Source organism: Ixodes scapularis, unplaced genomic scaffold, assembly GCF_016920785.2.
Source record: "Ixodes scapularis isolate PalLabHiFi unplaced genomic scaffold, ASM1692078v2 PGA_scaffold30__3_contigs__length_599333, whole genome shotgun sequence".
Lineage (NCBI taxonomy): Eukaryota > Metazoa > Arthropoda > Arachnida > Ixodida > Ixodidae > Ixodes > Ixodes scapularis.
This window is the reverse complement of record NW_024609858.1, coordinates 508,182-528,153: the sequence shown is the minus strand read 5'-3', so window position 1 is coordinate 528,153 and position 19,972 is coordinate 508,182. Positions and strand designations below refer to the sequence as shown.

At 46.3% G+C, this 19,972-nt stretch overlaps 1 protein-coding gene across 2 annotated transcripts; it reads right to left on the bottom strand.

Moving 5' to 3' along the window:
- LOC8024184 (breast cancer metastasis-suppressor 1-like protein) lies at window positions 1-19,866 on the bottom strand. 2 transcript variants are annotated; one of them, XM_029993817.4, is made up of 9 exons: window positions 19,738-19,866; window positions 18,216-18,306; window positions 15,649-15,776; window positions 12,483-12,562; window positions 9,346-9,442; window positions 8,259-8,351; window positions 7,674-7,738; window positions 7,572-7,622; window positions 1-447 (listed from the first exon to the last, which is right to left on the bottom strand). In XM_029993817.4, the coding sequence occupies exons 1-8, from the start codon at window positions 19,862-19,864 to the stop codon at window positions 7,596-7,598; spliced, it is 708 nt and encodes a 235-aa protein (XP_029849677.2). In that variant the 5' UTR covers window positions 19,865-19,866; the 3' UTR covers window positions 1-447; window positions 7,572-7,595. The 2 variants fall into 2 exon arrangements, with proteins under 2 accessions (XP_029849677.2, XP_029849676.2); XM_029993816.4 differs by having other exon boundaries at window positions 7,572-7,602.
- Window positions 19,867-19,972: the final 106 nt, after the last annotated feature.

The following is a 19,972-nucleotide window of genomic DNA, read 5'->3' as shown; positions in this document are numbered from 1 at the left end:
AATCACTTTTCTGGAAGATGCGGCCATTGGGCAGTCATTCATTTAGATGACGTCACTGCCACGCACGTGCAGAACACATGGCGACAATGGCCGCGAAACCGTTCTGCCACAAGTTTGTGTCGTACGAAAGCCTGTGAAACTTTTGAGATGCCTTGCACAAAAGATTATGAAAATGCCTCGAAATTCGACGGATGGCATACTTTAGCGGTTGACAATGAGACGCGTGACTAATACAAGAGAACACCCTCCCCCATACACCAAGGCAGAGCATGCAGTGGCAGTTAAACAGTATGATATTAAAGTGGGTATTTAATAGGGATGCTGATGATGGCTGATGGGTCTTGCTTGCTAGCGCTCTATGTACATCTGACCATGGCTGGCTGGCAGGATGTCAGAGGGTCCACGATGGATGAAGGATGGGATGTGCGAAGGAGTCTCATAAGAGCACTAAAACGAGAGGGAAAATGATTGTTAGGTTCGGCACAAACGATTGCCGTTCTTAACTAAAGCAAGACCCAAACCAAGGTTTAAGAAACACAAAATAACAAAGATATTTCAAGGCCAATCCATTACCTTGGACATAGGTAAACTGAGATTTGAGGGGAAAACTGCTTCTCTATAGTCTGTTGCAGGTCAAGAAAGGCAAGACAAGACCCTCCCACAAAGCCTTCCACTCTCTCCAACTTAGCAGAATGAATACTGGAGAGGGGACAAGCGGAGAAGAGGAAACCACTAGTCATGGTGCGCAGTGAAGAAGGATACTGATTGAAGTGTTAACATTTGCTTTTGTTACCCAAAATAACCAGAATTTGCAAAGCGGTGATTTTTGCCACTGCAGTTCGGTCCCCGAGGCAGCACTAATGTCGAGCGTGACCGTATTGGCAAACAGACAGCGCTGGCAAAAATGGTTGCAACTGGAATCCTAGATCCAAAAAACAAAGAGAAGCATTTATAATATGCCTGGGCACCTTGAAGACTCCACACCAGTAGCTGGTCGGCCACTAGTGATCAGCCCCCACTAACCAAGCCGACGGGACAGTTATCGAAACATTGGCTTTTGCCTTCTTTCAACCTTGGTTAGAGTATTGACTTTCTGCCTGTTTTTCTAGCAACCAGACACAATTCAACATTCTGCTTGGTTTTAGTAAGAGAATCTACAATAAGCCAAACTACAACCCAGTTAATAAGCTACTAATCCAGTTCAAAGTGAGCAACTTTTGTGTGCCTAAAAGGAATATTCGTGGCTTCAGGCGACCTTCTGGGCCAAATCAGAAACTCTGAAGGTGTGCCTTCTTTTCTGGATACCCCAAAGAGGAACTTTGTGACAAAGCAGGGTGTGGTGAAAGCTATGTTAATGTTTCTCTTCTTTGTCTGCACACCTGTAAAGGGTTTTCCTTCTGTAGCAGAGAGAAGACGCAAATAGTGTGACTACCGTAAAATTCAGAGAGATGCCCCCCCCCCCCCCCCCCCCCCCCCCCCCCCCCCCCCCCCCCAAAAAGATAGCCCACCCCTATTTTTGGCTTGATTTGCTTATTTTTTTTTAAACACCGAAAGATACCCGACTTCTAGTAATAGTAGTATTGGGGTCAATAATGACCTCGGCGTAAATGTGGCTAGTTAGCTATGGTGGAATATAAGCGAACATTGCTAGCTGGGAAGTAGTCATCTTTGCTTCGTTGCCCCTCGCCACCATAACAAGCTTGAAAGGAACATGACCTAAAATAGTAGTGTTTTAAGACTTTCTTCATTATACACCGAAAGTAAGGCCACTCCATATTTTCACCTGATTTCCTCTTGATGTTAGGTGGGTTGTCTCTCGGGATTTTACGGTACATAGCTGGCAACACCTCGCACGTCACAATGTGGTACCGAAACAGAGAAGGCATTTAAGTGATTCTTAGCTTCCATAGTGAATTTAGTAACACTTCCATTTTATAGCTATTTTATTTCGGAATTTTTCGACACGATTGGAACTTCGTAGACTACATCACTGCAACAAAGCCGCGACACATTTAGTCCGCTAAACTGGCCTCCTAACGCTTTGTGCTAGCAATGTGCTCAAGGGTGTGTGGATCTGCATAACTCAGTCGTTATGCCTGACTCAAAACAAATGCTGCCACAAACTCGGAGCCTAACCTGCACAGCACACGAAAACTTCCTTCAGACCAAGGACTTTGCAAACCCCTACTCAAGATTAAATAAATTAAGCGCGGAGAAACTGCGCGTTCAAGTGGAGACTGGATGGCATGAACGGTAGAGTGCATAATTTATTAGATTAGAAGAAAGACGCGGCGGTAAAGTGGTATGCAGCCCCCCAAGTGCTGGCCACTCTTTGTTTACCCCCGTGCGGGAGAGTGTTGGCAGGGCGACAACTCACCACATCGTGAAGGATAGTTATAAAAAGCACTGTCACTATGTCACCGCGGTTCTGTGTACGACAGTTTGCCAGAAGTGCATTTGTCTTGACTACAAGGATGACCACGCTTTAGGAGGCGGCTCGGCATTAATGGTGGTCACTGCGCTCGACGAGCAGCGTCGCTGTGCCCAATGCCTAACGGCTTCTGGGTGTCTCCTTGGTGCACAGTGCATTTTGTCTGCTTTTCTGTCATTCTCTCCTGCACTCTTTCTCCAGGGAAGCACAGAGCACGCTTGTTTCACGGAGCAGAGCGCCGCCGTACGTCTGAACACGTGACGTCCTCCCCCCCCGCCGCGAGTAACACAGATGCACATGAGGTGGACGCTCGGCCGACACCGGTGTCCAATCAGTGAGGAGACGAGCGCTGCGTCAGCGTTCGGCTGGCAGTCGGCTTACCGACTTCCGTCCCTGGTTGGGGAATGAAAATGGTTAGGTGCCAGCCACATAACAGATTCCTCGTTAAAACACAACAAACCGGCGATTGCTTGTTCGAGCTAGCAGTGTTGCACAGTGTACTAAATGTGAACCGGTTTTTCTGCAATTCCGACTGCACGTCTTCCCACATCGACCGCTCTGTATCCCGCTGTGGAGACTAGGCCACCTCTTGCCGCACACAGGAACTTGGTGCCATTCCGATTCACCTTTCCGCCGCCAGAAGGTGTTGACCAGCTTAAAGCTATTCAAGCAAGGTAAGAAATGAAGCAGTGTGGGGCAGGCAACCTAGCCCCGGGGGAACATGACGGAACGAAAGCAAGGTTAAATTTTAGTAATTACCAAAGAAATTACTTTTATTCTAAGACCTAGTACATTCTAAATTTACCTTAGTACATTCTAAATGCTCGTGTCTAATTTTCACGCCGCACAAAATCAGGTTTTGCAATTTATTTTTTTGCGTCCATCATCATACACCCAGTGTCTTATCCCATCAAAGCTCGTACATCTCTTCCTCTTATTTCGATTTTAAGCAAAATTTCTCATTTATGTCCTTTTCATAAAATTTATGACTCCAACCCTGCTCTAAAAGATGAGCTTCTCCTTCCTCCTTCGAATTACTTCCCTCGCGTTGACCACCGATTGAAAGTCGCAATTCGTTCCCGTCGCACCAGTGCCCAGATCGACTGCTTCGTTCCCAAGACATCATCCGAATGGAACTGCCTTCGCACATCTTTCATGTCGACATCGCTGGTTGGTTCATTTAAAATTGCGATAATCTATCATTTTTGTTAAAGAGACACTGAACCTAGAGGAAAACAAAATGTTTTTTTCTATCTGGGTAGGACAGGCATGTCTCAAAATACATGTTCCTAGAAAAAAAAAAAATTTTTTTCTGCACAATATTTATGTATGCATGTATTTCTGGTGGCAATTGCTCTTTTTAACGAGTGTCTATAAAATAGACATGCCAATAAAGAAAAGAAGATAAAGAGAAAGATAATGAAAATAAAAAGAACTAGAAAGTCAGAGAAATGGTTCGTAGTCACTCTGAAGTATCACGAGTGGACTTTCCACCATGCCTCCAGCCTCCCCTTTGAGCACATCATATGTTTGTTCTCTTCCGTAAAATTGAGGGCCTGCTCAATGCGGGTGCCGACGCCGGCGGCAGGTATGATTGCCGGACACTCAAGGAGTAAGTGTTGGATAGTTTCTTCTACCTCACCACATGCACTGCACACGGTTTCGGCCACGTTCACATTGTACCGCCGCCTGTAGATGCAGGTGCGTAAGGCACCACCGCGGGTCTCGGCAAGGAGTCGGCTGCCCAGTGTGTTTCCACACCAACAGACGGCAGCGATGTTGACCTTGAAAGCCGCATAAAGGTGCATGGTGGAATGTTCTTCCACGTCGGCTCTCCACCGATTCGTCTCGGCGGTGTTAATCTGTCCTCTCACCTTCGCAACCCAATCTTTCTTGGTAGAGGGCTCGTCGCTCATCGAGAAGGCGCCATACTTTGTCCCGAGCCGATTGGTACGCCGCCTCCATGTTGTGTGTAGGTTCTTTAAATGAATGTATATAAAAACCCTTCGTGCCCAGCGATCTCCGTCCATAAGTTGCAGTCGGGCGTAATACTCCAGCTTGCTGCTGGTCTACCGTGCCTCAAACGAGGACCAGCCAAGGTCACCTTGGACAAGTTGATTAGGCACTCTCCCGTGACATCCCAGCACCTGGCGCCGATCTCTCTTTGCCGTCGCTCAAGGTATTCCCTAATTTCGCTGGGGACACATGTAACAGCATTGACGAAGGTGAGGCCTGGTACAGTGACAGCTTTCCACAGTTCTTGGGTTATTAAATAACGGTCGCAGCTCCACAGGCTCTTTCGACGAAGCACATTGCGCTTTCTCAGTGCCGATGTCTTAAGGTTTTGGTGGTGTTCTGCCAGACAATCTGCTAAAGTAGTTAGTGTTACCCCGAGGTATATGTACTTGGTACTAACGGGGAGCACAGCGTTCTGAATGGTAAGGGATTCAAGGCCCTCCATGTCACCGGAGAAAAGGACAATAGCCGACTTTTTGGCATTGAACCGTAGTCAAAGTCGAGCCGCTTCTGTTTCACAGGCGATGAGCAGCACATTCATGTCTGACACGCTATCGGCCATAAGGACAATGTCATCTGCAAAAGCGAGTCCAAGAAGCCGCCAACTGACGACAACTCCATGCAGAGTGTGTTGCAGGGAAAAGCCAATGCCCGTGCGTTCTAGTGCTTTCTACACCGGATGTGTAGAGCACGTAAAGAACAGGTAACAGCGGACAGACCCTGACGTAGTCGTCTGCACACCAGAACGTCATTAGAGGCGACCCCGTTGAACGTTGCCATCATGTGATTGCCATCATATAGTCGTTGTATTAAGCCTACCCAGAGTTCAGGCATGTTGAGCTGTTGAAGTTGTTTTAGCATCAAAGAATGGGGGACACCGTCATATGCCTTAGCAACGTCTAGAAAGCAATAGATGAGATTCCGCTTTTCCGCCCGCGAGATCTCTATGCACTGCGTCAGGATGAATACGTTGTCATCAAGCCGACGATCCTTTTGAAAACCGTTTAGTAGTTCCGTGAGAACACCAGTACTCTCGGCCCAATAGGATATGCGCAAATTGAGAATGTTTGCAAACACCCTGTACGCAACAGCTGTGACCGTGAGAGGGCGATAGTCACTCAATCGTTGTTTGTTGCCTGCTTTCTTGGGAATGAACGTGACTCGACCACGTCTCCAATCACTGGGAACTGGTTCATCGCCGCGAACTATGCGACTAAATAGGTGCGCCATTTGATCTCGTGAATCTGATTTCAAGCGTTTCAACACCTCAGCCGATATTCCGTTCAAGCCCTGCGATGTATTCGCGTGTAATCTCGTGAGTGTGCGATCTATATGCACCCGCCCCGGGGGGTTGCATATTCATCTGTAGAGGTTGCCGATGGGAAGTCTTCTTTAAGCCAGACTTGGTCATGTCTGTCTTCTGCAGGAATTTCCACATCAGAGCCAAACAGAAGGTAGAGTTGTTGCTGAAGCAGTTCTCCAACATTTTGAACTGGGCATCCACTGTCATAATCAAGGAGTTGAGGAGCACCGTCTTTGCCATCTAGAGATCTCATATATCTACAGAATTTTTCTACAGCTCCTTTTCCGCCATCTCTGATCTCCGCCATGACCTTGTGTTTGTTTTTTTGCTTCCACAATGTCTTGCGTGATTGCCTTGTTCTTTCGGTACTTCTCCCATAGTCGTAAAGTAAAAGGATTCTTCCCAAAGGTCTTTAGCGCTTGTCTGTGTCGCCGGTTAGATTCCTGTCGTATTTGAATTGCTTGTTGAATTTCAACATCCCACCATGGAACAAGGTTTCGTTTTCCTCCCCTGTTCTTTACGAATGGAGTGTTTAGCAATGGCTATCCTAAGCTCGGTTGCAAAATCATCATAGCTGCGGGCTTGCGCACGTCGAGTACTCTCTTTAAACTTTTGGTGAACAGTATCTATGTCTTCTTCGCGCAGTGGGGTCGTAACCTTGCACGCGTGCAATTCGGAGCTTTTTAAACAGTACCAAAGTGCAGGAAGATGCTGTTGTGGTCGCTGCTGACACTGCACTCGCCCTCTTCATCCACAACCATTTTTTGAAGGTGCCTGCCAAGTCTGTTTGACGTGAGTGCATAATCTATGCAGGCCTGATGGTCTCGCACTGTCCATGTATATTGTCCCTCACACTCTTCCCTTAGGTTCAATACTTCCAGTTCGAGATCCTCTTGCAATGGTCTCATTACCCTGCCGTTGCAATCTTCCCGCGTGTCTAATTCAACCAGATGTCCGTTAAAATCTCCCAATATAAGCACGGAGATGCCTCAATCCAATTTGTGGATATCTCGACGAACACACTCAAGGACGTTTCTATTTTCTTCGCGGTGGTTGCTTCCCACAGAAATGTAAATGATGCACACAGCTGCCAATACGTTGCCAATTTTTCCATACACCCATAGGTGTTCCCGGCAATCTTCCGATGTTCGAAGCCATGTTTGTCCATCACTGGACCAAAGGGGTCCCCAATGCCTCCACCTCGCCGCTTTCCTTCAACCCTATTGCAGCCAGTCCAGCTGTTACAATTTTTTTATTATTTATCTTGTTTATGTTACAATACGAATTTTTTAGATTTCCGGGTGAAACCGAAATTGTACCTCTGTGGGATGAAGACGAGAGCATCTGTACCCAACTAATGTGCGCTCTGAGTTCGCTGGATATCGAAGCGCACGATAGCCGGGTACAAAGACTTATCATCATTGTCCTACAGGAGTACAATTTGTGTTTTGCCGGCAAATCGAAAAATTTGTATTGTAACATAAACATTGGACAAAAATTTTTTTTTTTTTTAACAATCATTTATCTTGAAAGTTTCTGTACTAAACGGATTAAAAAAATATATATATATATATTTCCTAGGTTCAGCGTCTTTTTAAACCTTACCGCTTGTGTTCTTATTGGACTTTACAGGATGTAAACAGGTATTAAGCTAATCTATATCCTATAATCTTGTTTTTTCCTCTCGCCCCTCCCCTCTTTGATGCCTCTGGGCCTTCGGGGAAATATATATATGGATATATATACACTTCCATATATATATATATACATATATATATATATGGAAATATATAAATTAGATAAACACGGAGAGGTACTCACGTTCGTTCTTCTGCCGCGCCGCCTTCAGCGCCTGGGAGAGACGAGGGAGAGCTGCATCAATGCAACGTTGCCGACTCCGTCACGGGGCACGCTCAAGCTTACCTTCCGGATCGCCGTCCAGTCTTCCAGAATTTCGTTCTCGCGCAGCATGTACACGATGTAGGGACTTGCTAGACGACACTGTCAAGGTTCATCAACAAAACAAGATATACAGAAAAAAAAAGTCCTGGCCGAAGGTTTTGTTAAAGTCGCTAATATGCTTCGCTTAGCATGGGTTCTCGAACAGTGTCCCCGGAATGTGGGAACCCAGGGGTCCCTGAGTACCTTCGTGGATTGCCCTAAGGTCTAAAAATTTAGTTGCCAGAGCGCCGGTGTGGTAGGAACTTCAGCAAAGCTTACGCAACAGAATAACATGGCCAGTGGTGAGGGACAATGGACAGATGGGTGCTAACAGCTGCACCGTTTATATTGGGCGGTAGGTTGCGCCACCTAGCCTAAAAGCTAAGAGTCAAAAGTACCTATGACTCCCCCTTTGCGCTAAGTTGTCCTTACGACAAACACATGCAACCTGGAAATGTTTTCCCATACTTTCATTGAGCAAAGTGTGCTGCCAAACATGCCCCGCGAGTAGCGAAAAGGCTGCAGGTCCCTAGATGCCGTCAAGAGTAACCAAAGAGCAAAGGATATCTGAGACGGTGACCGGTTTTTTCCGCTTGTCCGAGGTCATGGCGTCGGTCTTGCGCCTATTCTTTTTGTGAGTGATCTGTTCTGTCCAGAGATCTGGAAGCAAGAAGAAATAATTGTGACAGTGCAGGAGAGACACCTTTGTATTTGCATCAATGTTAGGGATTGTCACAATTGTAAGCAGGAGAAGAAAAGAGAAGAAGATGAGAAGATGAACGAGGAATGTTGCGTGAAAAAGAAAAAAAGAGGTTGAGGGGAACGAGTATCGAAGGGATGAAAAAGTGCTGGTCCGGTGAACGACAGAGGCGACTTTGGCTATGCTCCGGAGGAAGCCCACCCAAGGCCCGCTCCCGGGAGTCGACCGTGAACCAACGAGGTGTCCTTCATCGGAGCAGCAAGAAGATGTTCTTCATCAGGGAGAGAAACATGCAAGTACACACGAGCAGGGACACTTCAAGGTCTTGAGTGCCCGCAGCAGAGACTTGGTTCTAGGGGACTAAGACTATACTGTACTGTATGTTTGCTTATGCCTTTCGCTTTGTTTATATATGTAAATATATGTATGTACAGTGGAATTTCGTAAGCTGTTCGTCCTGTTTTTCTGATTTCGGGGTCCGCCACGGTTGAACGTGACAGGGATACAAACAGTGAATGGTAGACCTCTAGCATGAGTTGTAACAATGGTGTTCTCTTATTGAGATTTGATGATTTCATGAGTGTCAACAGTCAAAGAAGTAAGACAACCGCAGTTGGTCTGGTCCATAAAAACAGCGATGTTTGAGCAGAGTGCTGGACGGTCCCATGAAAAACGGGCATACTTCCCATTACATATCCTTTACACCCGCCAACATAAATCTCAATATTCTCTTGGTACAAAGGTTTCCATAAGCGGCCAGGTTGTGAAAGAGCATAGTACAAGCAAAACCAAAGGAGTGTTCAGCAACATTCGATTCAAATTTGCATTTTTTGGGAGATTTTCTTGTCGACCATACAACCATACAAAATGGTAAAATTTGGTCGTCTCGTGGGTAATACAGGAGACTTGGCAGGTATGCTGCGGACGATTTCGCAACACGGTAAGTGGAGGCACCTGAGGTGATGTCGATGCTGTTGCGGTCTTCCTCCAGTCGTCTTATCTTCTCCTCGAGCTCGCTTCTGAGTGAGTCCCTGAGCAAGGCTTGTTCGCTCTGGAAAGACGAAAGACGCTTTAAAGGGATGCTGAACCAAAATTTGCAGCTTATTTATCTCAAAATACTGCCAATCCCATTGGGATTTTTGCAGGTATTGGGGAAATAGAAATATACATCAACAGGCAAATATCAAGAAAAAGAGAACAGCAAAATATTGCATCATTCTTGTAACAGAAAAAAACATATCAATTCATAAATTGACAAAGTAATTGTTCTTCAACTGCATCAAGTAAACAATTCAACACTTGTACAACTAAAAAAGCGCCTATCTAAACTGTTCCAGTCGCTTATGGCTGAAGGCAAAAATGAGTATTTAAAACTGTTGTTATTGAAGGAATACTCAACGAGTGTGTCGCTATGTTTATGTCTAGCGGCTCTCGCTTCCAATCGCTTAACATACTTGTTTTTCTCTATTTTAGATGCATTGTTTAAAAGGAGAAACATAAATTTCAGTCGACTGACTCTTACACGACCAACAATAGGCGAGACTTACAAAACAAGGCCGGAGCGATAGGCGGGTTGCTACTAAACCCCAAAACATCACTCGTACAGCGATATCTCTAACGGATGGCCGTATTTTTGGAAAAGAAGTGCGCAACTGAACATGTCCGACGAGGCCGACGAGACATGTGACGTCGCAATTCTCATTCTTTCTCCTCCTTGCTTCGTCCCCTTGAGCTGGTGAACCGAAACAAGGAGGAGAGAAGCGAAGCCGCTTCCCCTTATCCTGAACTGTTCCAGGAGAGTCGCAACGTCACATTCCTCGCTCGATCGCGCACTTCTTTACCAGAAATACAGCTGTCCGTTTGAAAGATTGATGTATGAGCCATGTTTTGGAGTTCGTAGCGCTTGTTCGACACTTGTGCTGCCTTATTTCGCAAAATCTAAGCTTCGGTTAAGCATCCTTTTAACCGGGAGCTCAAATGTCGCAAGAAAAATATACTCTACTGACCCTCCTAGAAGCAGAGGCATCATTTCAAATAATCAACAAATCAATCAATCAATACACCGGTCAGAGTGCGAAGAAACAGCCTCGGGGTATCTATACTGCCATGGTGCCCAGACAACTGTTTCGACTGACATTGAAAGAACCTACGGGTCCCCAGAAAATATGGTATTGGAAGTCTTTCTGGCTCCTGTTCCAACCAGCAATCCAATTGGAGACCTTTTAAGCATTCAGGGGCACTCAGGAGAGACAGTTTGTTGTGCAACGAGCGGTAGCATCTCCATTCTTGATCTTGATGAGTTTGTTATGGTCGCCGACGGCGTAAGATATGCAGGGCACGGCTTATTGTGTTCGCGCCTCTTGCTTCTATTCGTGACTCCTGCGACCTGTACAGGGTGTGCACACCACTTCCGGCCGCCGTGACGGGGGAGAGAAATACTTCCAATCCTCCTATGTTTACCATATGTTTGGGAGGGTGCACGAAGACTCTTGGTTGACCGGCAAGCGATTCCGCGAGAGCTATGCTCTAGAAATGCCCCAGTGCTGTGCTTTTAGTTGCCGACGCGTACTGGCACAAACAAAATGCCATGAGCAGAGTTATCTTCGTTATCTCGAGACGAGGGACGCCATTGACGCCACCGAGCCCGGGCGATTGCTGGGCGTTGGCATTAGCAGACGGTGCTAGCCTGCTTCGATGTGCTGCCGGCAGATGGCACAACGCAATAAGCGCCAGAATGTAGCGCCGGCGCCGCGGCACCTCAACCAACTCTTTCCGTACGACGACGGGCCACTACGGCACATACAAATGCAGTGTGCGCCATGATACGGGAAAGAACCTCAAATAACAAAGCAAGCAAATCGAAACACTAAAAAATTGTACAGAGGCTCGCATCGCACTAAAGAAAGCGTAATAGAAAGCGTAATAAAAACTTTAGAAGATTGTCCGCTAAAGCCAAGACCCTGCTCGGCGAGCTCTGTGGGGAAGCCCGGTGCGTATTTTCGGCACCTGGGGGAGGTAGGTGCCTACTGCCGATGCCTCGCCGTTCATGAAGTAGTTGAACGCGTTTAGGGTTTTGCAGGTTTGAAGTCCTTCACAGGTATATGAACCAGGCTAGTCGAATAGGTAGTCCTGAAATTGATCCCGCAATACTTTCGGCAGATTTGTCATTTCCTTGAGAAACAAGTGCGTCTTCCTTTCACCCAATGGAACAGGAGGGGATATTATCCAGGAAAAGCAAATTTTGGGAGGTACCACAGTTAGTCCTTGCCGGTGAAACTTTTAAATTATGTGCTACTCACTGAGGGTCCCCAAAAACAAGCAAAAACAATTGCCAACTGGAAGTAACATACACCCCAGGAAAATCGGCCATTATTTGTTTATGTTTACCTCCGCACACCCTGTATAGGGGTCTACACTGTCGTGCAAATATGGCAGTCTAAAGCAGGTCGTGCCGTGCCATGTGCCAGCCCAATGCACAGCGCTCGGGTTTTAGCAAGCCAGCACTGGACACAAAATGGTTTGCCCCAATTTTTATCCACTACGCCTCAAACACTCAAACATGCAGCGATGTGTTGGTGTAAACGCGCTTCCAGCGGCTAGACCTTTTTCAGAAAAGCAATGGAAGGACTGCAGTACGCATGAACGTTGATAAATGCACTATGTCAGGTTCACACGGTACAGTGGGTTGCATTCAGAGCCAGCTGGGCAACACGCTGATACGACAGTAATGACAAAGTCACCGGGACAACTGTTTCATTGTTTCATCGTGCCAACCGCTAACAACACGTAATCACAGAAGCCACAAGGAAAGAGCAGAAATCGCTAAAGGACCTGTTCTGTTCACTTCAGTGTCTTCCCCCTATAGTCCGTTGCAACCTAAGAACGAAAGGCGAGGGTAAGACAGGCCGGGGAGGAGGAAGCAGACGGAACGCTAAAGAGAGAAGAAGGTTTCCTCCTTTCTTCTCCAGCGTTCCGTCTGCTCCCTCCTCCCCGGCCCGTCTTACCCTTGCCCTTCGTTCTTAGGTTGCAACAGACTATAGGTGCCGTCCGTTTTGGTGGAGTCGTGAACAGTTGACAGCGGGAGGTCTCACCTGGAAATTCTGCAATGCTGCCGTCTCTTCGGCCTCATACTTCCTCCTGATGTTCTTCAATTTCATCTCTCGAAGAATTCCTGCAGCCAAAAAGTAAAGCGCAAGGTAGGAATTCGGGCAAAGCTCGGCTCAGGAGGATGCCCACGAGGGAACCACTGCCTGCGGTGTGACCGACGCTACACTGACATCAGTGTGCTGCAGTGCTCCAAGTTCTTTTCAAACAGGTAACACAAGTAACAAGTCGGTGTGCAAGTTTTTCTTTCTTTAGTATCTAACGGGAGCACACATAGTGCTTGCAAGCTGTCCAGACTGAAAATCATTGAATGGAAATATTGAGGGCAAGAGGCTGTCGCCTTCCTTTCATTCAGTCACATGTTGGCGCATCCCCTTCCGTGACATCCCTGTGGTGTCAGGAACCGGAAGTACTTTACAGAGGTTTTGCATCGGATGATGAGCTCGCATCCTTCGACTTTAACTCCAAGAAACATTGGAGGTCCAAATCGAAAAAGCTGGAGCTCCGACAGCTATGGCCCACCACCATGAGAGCAGCCCACACTCAAAGTGATCATCTCGCCCGCACCGCATGAATGAAGCGTTCAATTTCTGATCTACAAATAACCCCAGCCCATCAAAACACTGGAACATGGCATGAATACAATGACTAGTGTTTGCAAAAGAAGTAGCAAATAGCAGCACCTCCCGGGGCGCGCCTCGCTTCGCGTTTAGGCGGTAACTCTTAAAGGGCAACTCCGCTCAATTCCGAAAAATTTAGGCTTACATGTGATTCCATTTCACAAAGCACTACTAAACAGCTCTACGTCTTCGGATTTGCGAAATGTGGAATATTATTTGTGTAATCTTAATTTAAACATCAGCTGATACCGAAACCGAAACTTCGGTTGCATCGGCAACATTGGTCTCGTGTTGTCAGAGTCATGGCCACGTCACGTCGAACCACGTGGTCTTGTGACGTTTGGGGGGGCGAGGGACAGGACACGCGACGCAGGCAGGTCGCTTCGCATGGCGTGCACGGTGATGGCCCAGGGGACAGGGGGAAGGGCAAAAGACGAAAGAGAAGAGGGGTAGCGGAGAAACAGACTGATAAGCGCGCAGGGCAGCGCAAACTGGCGCATCCGCGTTATGGTGATCATATGGACGCCGTTCAGCCAACACCGGGAGGAGAAACTCATGACGTCATCGTTCCATTTCGCTCCGAGAAGTAAAAACAAACAAAACGTGAGAATGACGTAGTCATGCCTCTGACGTAGTGGCTCAACGTTGGCTGCTTCAACTCCGTCGCATTGACTGCGCTGACGATTGCGTCTCACGTCGCACGCAAGAGTTGGCAGATTTCGGCGACTTGGGTCACTTGAAGGTTTGCTGGCCAGTTTATTAAATATGTAGACGGAATTAGATCGCAATATTTGACATGGGGTCTTCCTATATGATACTGAAGACGGCTACATAGTTTTCTGAATATCGAAAATGAACCGGAGTTGCCCCTTAAATGTGAATCACCGTGACATACGCACAGTAGTGACCCTCAAAGGGTTAAGAATAGCGGGACAACCTCCTCGGTCATTCAGCTTTTGTCAGCTGGCTTGTAGCAGCTCCTTGTTATTACGTTTATTGCTACATTGTTAGCAGAATGCTTAGAACACGTGTTCGACCAGTGTTTTTAGTGTCCTTTCCTGCCTATGCATTAAAAGTGGCCCCAAAGTGGCAAGAAATGACGTCGCAAAAGCCGGAATGTCCTGCTGTTAGACGTCGCATTACTGGCCATCGGTGCTAGAAGACCTGGCAAAAAGCACGAGCAAATGCAAGCGTCGTCATCATTGCGGCGTCCCAACCCTTGGTTGCCAAAGCCTCTGTCGACTGTTAGACTAGAGAGCAACCTGCAGCAGAACAGGCGTCTGCCACCACCGCTGATGTGATGCAACCAGGACCACGGCCGGCGACTGAGTGATACAGTAGGCTCGCGATAATTCAAACTCGGATATTATGTACTTCCAGTTGGTTCAAACAGATTTGAAAATTTTGGTTGTCCCGCTATGTTTTTATGTATTTATAAGCCGCTTAATTCGAACGGCGTTTTCGCTTAGTTCATACTTTTTTGTTCTCGCGGACCCGTTGAGTGCGCTTCTTTCCGAGCACCGGTGCACCGCAGCGAAGCAATACCCGCGGAGCTTGTTTTCGCGAGTGTTGCTTCTCCGCAGTGCACCGGTGCTCGGAAAGAAGTGCACTCAATGGGGCTCAAGCGGGCAGACATTAGCAGAAAACGGCGTTCACATTATGATCTTCAAGACTAGCAATGATGACCAAGACCACATCGAGGATGGGGAACAGCTCACTGGCATCATGCTTTCTGGCCTTGAAGCACATAATGTGAACGCCGAGCTGGCGAAATATGCTAGTCTTGACGACGATGTCTGTGTTTGTCGTGATGACTCATTAGAGGACATAAGGAAGTAATGCCAGCACAGTGCAGCAGTGAGAGTGAAGATGATGAAGAAAGGGATGACCCACTACTAACTGTCACAGCCTCAGAGACTTTTGAGCACATTGCTCAGCTCCGGAAGTTTCTGTCTGCAAACGAAGAGTCCCGTAAAGAGCTACTTGCATTGGCTGGTATTGAAAATTTTGTTTTGAGATCTCATGTACTGACAATCGACAACTTTTTTGCCGGATGAATAAACTTAATGTCACAGTTCTTTCACCAATGTGTTATGCCTGTATTTGCCTATAATTAGGCCTATGTAGAGGAAACTGGCCAAAATCTGCTTTGTATGCGTAGCTATCCATGCAACAAATCATAATGTTGTCTAGTATCATATTTAGATGAATTTCTGATAATTCAAACTTCTGGTAATTCAAACTAAAATCTGTGACTTCCTGGAGTTTGAATTAATGAGTCTACTGTATTTCGACGACGTCACGAGGCATCACCAAGTCAGAAACGCGTTCCGGGCGCCATACTGTCATCGAGGTGAACCAAAGTGCGCCCGTCGGCGGTCGGGTGGAGACGCAGAAACAATATCACGGCGAGCAGGCGGCCCTGTACGAGGGGGTTTGTCCCGCCATTCTAAACCTGCGAGGCCATGGAACAACTTGATTCTTTTCAACGAGGCGGAGAGTGAATGAACAAAATGCAATGCACGAGCCATACCTGCGACTTCGATCCGAATACGCATGTTGTCCTGCAGGTCCTCCAGCGGCTGGAGGTACTCAGGAGCGCGACCCGCCCTGACCTCCTCAAGCTTGGCTTCGATCTGATGGGCCCGCTCAAAGTACAACCTGGAAGGGGCACGGTCGGTCGACATGACAAATCCGCCCCATCACGGCGTGTCGGAGAGACCCCCGTTACGGCAACGATCGGTTGTCAGTGTTAGTTTGCATGTCAGTCTGAGTTACAAGGTACACCGCACAACACCGTTAGTGCAAACAAATGGTTGCCTTTTTCGGTTTAATATTAAACGACTACCATTAAAAATAGCAGCGTGGCGGAGAGTCGCCGTTGAATGCAGTAACCTCAGCGGTGAATTTTGGTGGGACATCAATGTTCTCTTTTGGTACAATATGAAATAGTGGCAGTGTCCTGTTTGCTCCAACAGTGTCGTGCAGTGTACACAATGCAAATGTTGTGCTAACTCACATAGCCTTGTAGCACTGATGGCAGTTGGGCAGATCAGTGGGTTACAAAGAGGAAAAAGACAATGTGAAGAATGCAGCGACCTCTAGAAGGACACCTCTAGAAGGACATAGCGCAGCATGCGTGTCCTTCTTACCATTGCTTTTTATTATTTGTACTTTATATAGAATTTCTCATCACTAGAGTAGAATGTCGATACACAGAGCAAGGATGTTAGCACAAACATGACAGCAGCATTTTTTCTGTGCATTTTATTCATATGAAGGGGAGGGGAAGGGGAGGGAGGGCAGCTGCGAATTGTAGGTATTATTACCTAAGTTATTACCTCAGGTACGTACATCCTACCAGATGAGCAGTTTTGATGATAGTGGCACAGTTGTAAAAAAGCTGACAACTCCTTGTTTGTGCCAGCTGTGTCCAGCTTTGTACATCACAATGTTCTAGAGGTCCACATTATCGTAGAAAAAAGATGCTCTAAGAGAAACGTGAGAAGAAATATCTGCTTTCTGCATTTTGCCATTATATGCATTTCCACTGCCGCACAAAAATAAAAAAAACGAAGCTAACAGATGAACTCATGCTACGAGAACAACTCAAAAGTGCAAAAGTTCACAGAACATCAGCGGCGTGCCTTTGGCAAAAGAAGGTATGACTTCTTCAAGGTAGAAGTTTTGTCACTACAAATTGAAACACATGCAGCCAAGGTATCTCCAGTAACATCAACTGTTGTTCTATTACAGAAAAACAACTTTATAGCCAAAAGTAAATTAAGCAGTGAAATAAGTAATCGTTCATGGGATGCCATCTGCGAAAACTAAAAAAACTAACACCAACAAAGAAGAAAAAATGCGTAAAATGTTTGTCACTAGAGTTGTTTGTGCTGGGCTAGACGGAGGCATCAGATTCTCTCCCTCTTGCATCACAAGCAGAAGTTTCAGTTTCAAGCTACATTTTTCATGTTCTGCACTGAGTATAGAAACATCTACTGCCTGAACATTCTGGAGAGTAGTCAAGTAGCAAACTTAACAAGAAATAACTTCTGGAATTGTCAGTCCTCCTTTCCTCAGGAGACGACCCTGATTTTTCTACTACAGGGTGATTCAAGGAGAGGCCAGGTTCTTTAAATCGACCGCAAAATTCGGTTTCTTAACCTATCGTGCTATGACTTTGTGCAGCGTTGCCCACAGGTTGTGCATTTCTTTTTGTAAAATTTGCAAAGAGCGAACTTACCTGAGGAAAAAGTAAAGAAAGAAAAAGTAAAGAAACGGCGCATACGGCACCGTTTCGCACGGGAGACAAGAGATGGCGCAAACGGTCGCGACGCCAACTGCCGCCAACGAACGAGCATATGACGCCGAGAGCCGGAGTCTTCAGCAGACAAGGAACTGCAGTTCCTTGTTGTTACCGCGCCTGTTTTTGTTTCTGCGACTGTCGCTGCCTGCGGAACGCGCGCCGCTTTTGAGTCGAAAATGTTTTCTGCTAAAGACGCCGGCTCTCGGCGCCGTATGCTCGTTCGTTGGCGACGTTCGTTGGGCCATCTCTTGTCTCCCGTGCGAAACGGCGCCGTGTTGTTTGAAGACTGGTGGCGTCGCTGCGTTTCCATAAGAGCTAAGCCTTTTTCTTTCTTTACTTTTTCCTCAGGTAAGTTCGCTCTTTGCAAATTTCACAAAAAAAGAATGCACCATCTGTGGGCAACGCTGCACAAAGTCGTAGCGTGATAGGTTAAGAAATCGAATTTTGAAGTCGATCTAAAGAGCCTGGCCTCTCCTTGAATCACCCGGTATATTGTGTTGCTGCATGCCTGGTAGGGGTGCCGAGGACTCATCAAGCTACATAAAAACAGCTTTATTCCTCAAGTTCCCCCATCGGTACAGTCGAATCTTGTTAATTCAAACTCGAGGGGGACCGAAAGTTTGCCTGAATAAAGCGAAGTATGAATTGCAAGGAGTTTCATCCCATAGAGACGCATAGGATGGGACCTGCATGTTAGTTGGAATTACCTGCAAGTTTGAATGAAGAAAAGTCAACTGTAATAATAAAAATTAAAAAAAAAAAAAGTTTAAAAACCATGTGTTTACACTCACTTCTCTTTGAGGTGCATGAACTGCCTTTCGAGGTCGGCCATGTCATCGATGCATTCTGTCCGCCGCCTCTCACAGTCCTCCTCATCCATTTCTGAAAGGATCCCATTCATGAATCACTCATTTGTTCACTTTTGTGTGGCCAACCTGACGTAGTCATGCTGCTATGTAACAGTGCTTTCAAAGAAGTGCATGTTTATTGGAATGAAGTAACCTCTGTAGAGGGAAGCATGCAACATGGGCTCAGGAGAAGTGCACAAAGGTGGCTGAATTAACCACATTCTTGAATACTCCCTTTAAAACCCACTCATTCCCAGACTGCTAAAAGTGATAGAAAATTCTGAAATAGTGTTACACGATTGCCAAGGCTATACAGAGCAACCCACTTATAACAATAATGAGAAAACCCAAAATTTCAATCGTTATAATTGATTATCATTGTATCTGGACTAAAAACTGATCATTTCCAGTCTAGAAACTCTAGAAACTAATCGTTATAAGCAGTACATCGTTATATGTGGTATCGCTGTAAGTGGGCTACACTGTAGAGCAATGTTTAGGACCCTTTGGAGTTGGACACAGTGTGAAACAAAGATTGGTTAAGGCAAGGCAAATGCTGACCTGTGTTCGAGACAGTAGTTGCATTCATTACCTTTCTACCATCATGGGTTCTCTCTAAGGTATTTAATAACAACAACATCCATTAATTACAGTAATAAATGAAGCTAAAACTGATGGGCAACAAAACGCATCAGCACATGAAGCAAATTTTTACGGTCAAGATCAAAGAAGAAATGCTACAGAAATTAGTACGCCCATCCACACAAAACGAAGACAGTTTTCAGAAACTCGTTAATTTATATTGTAGTACTTTAATAGAACTCACACTACACTGCTCCAAAGTGTAACATCAAATTTTGTACACAGACACTTCTGTAAGTGACTGACACTTAGACCTCAGTCAACCTTAACCATTAACCAGGGTTAATTTTATTGAAAAGGTGACCACAGGTGTTCCCGAACCCGTCCCTAGATCAATCTACGCTATCATCAGACCCATTTGGTTCGATACTCGTCTCTGTGACAATTCAATTTTACCATGAAAATGAATAAAGCTACAAGGGAACGAATGACCCAAGCTCAAACGCTCGAATACCGTCTTCGTAGACATTCGGGTCCATGTTTAATTTAGAGCGCAGGGTCAGATTCCACGTCCGTTCTGAAAAGCGCGCTAAATTGCACTTGCCGTATGCAACATTTTCGAACACTGCTCAACGGCGCTATCTCGACAATCTCATGATCGCAAGATCCGTGGCCTTTCGTGCCGCTAATGGAAATCAGTAACCCGGTCAAAACAATAAAAACAGCAACAGAAACGTTGCCGTGTTGACAGACAAAAAAGACAACACAGCACCAGCTGATGAAGAGGAAAAACGAGTCCTACGAAGACACATTCGGTTTTTTTCTTTCCCCTCTTTCTGTTCGCGAACGCTGTTTTGTTGAGGGAGTTCGATGGGCAACGTACCTGAACTGTCTTCATCTTCGGATCCCGACGACGAGTCGGAGTCATCATTGCTCGTTTTCTCGCTTTCGGGCGTTTCCTGGTCCATTTCTTCGCCGTCACTATCGTTGCATTCTTTCACGCTGGGCATCGCAACGTTTGACGACCTCACACACAGTCGATGCTTCTAAGCCGCGGCGTTGTTCAACCTCTGGTTCTGGACGCAGGTCTTCATAGCAAGTATCCAACGCTTTTGTGT

What these genes read in the sequence shown, in the direction of transcription:
- LOC8024184 (XM_029993816.4), bottom strand. Translation starts at nt 19,864, where the DNA reads ATGCCCAGCGTGAAAGAATGCAACGATAGTGACGGCGAAGAAATGGAC. An exon ending in CGAAGATGAAGACAGTTCAG is followed by an intron (nt 18,307 to 19,737) that starts GTACGTTGCCCA and finishes GGATCCTTTCAG; the next exon opens with AAATGGATGAGGAGGACTGT. An exon ending in AAAACCGGTCACCGTCTCAG is followed by an intron (nt 7,739 to 8,258) that starts ATATCCTTTGCT and finishes GTCGTCTAGCAA; the next exon opens with GTCCCTACATCGTGTACATG.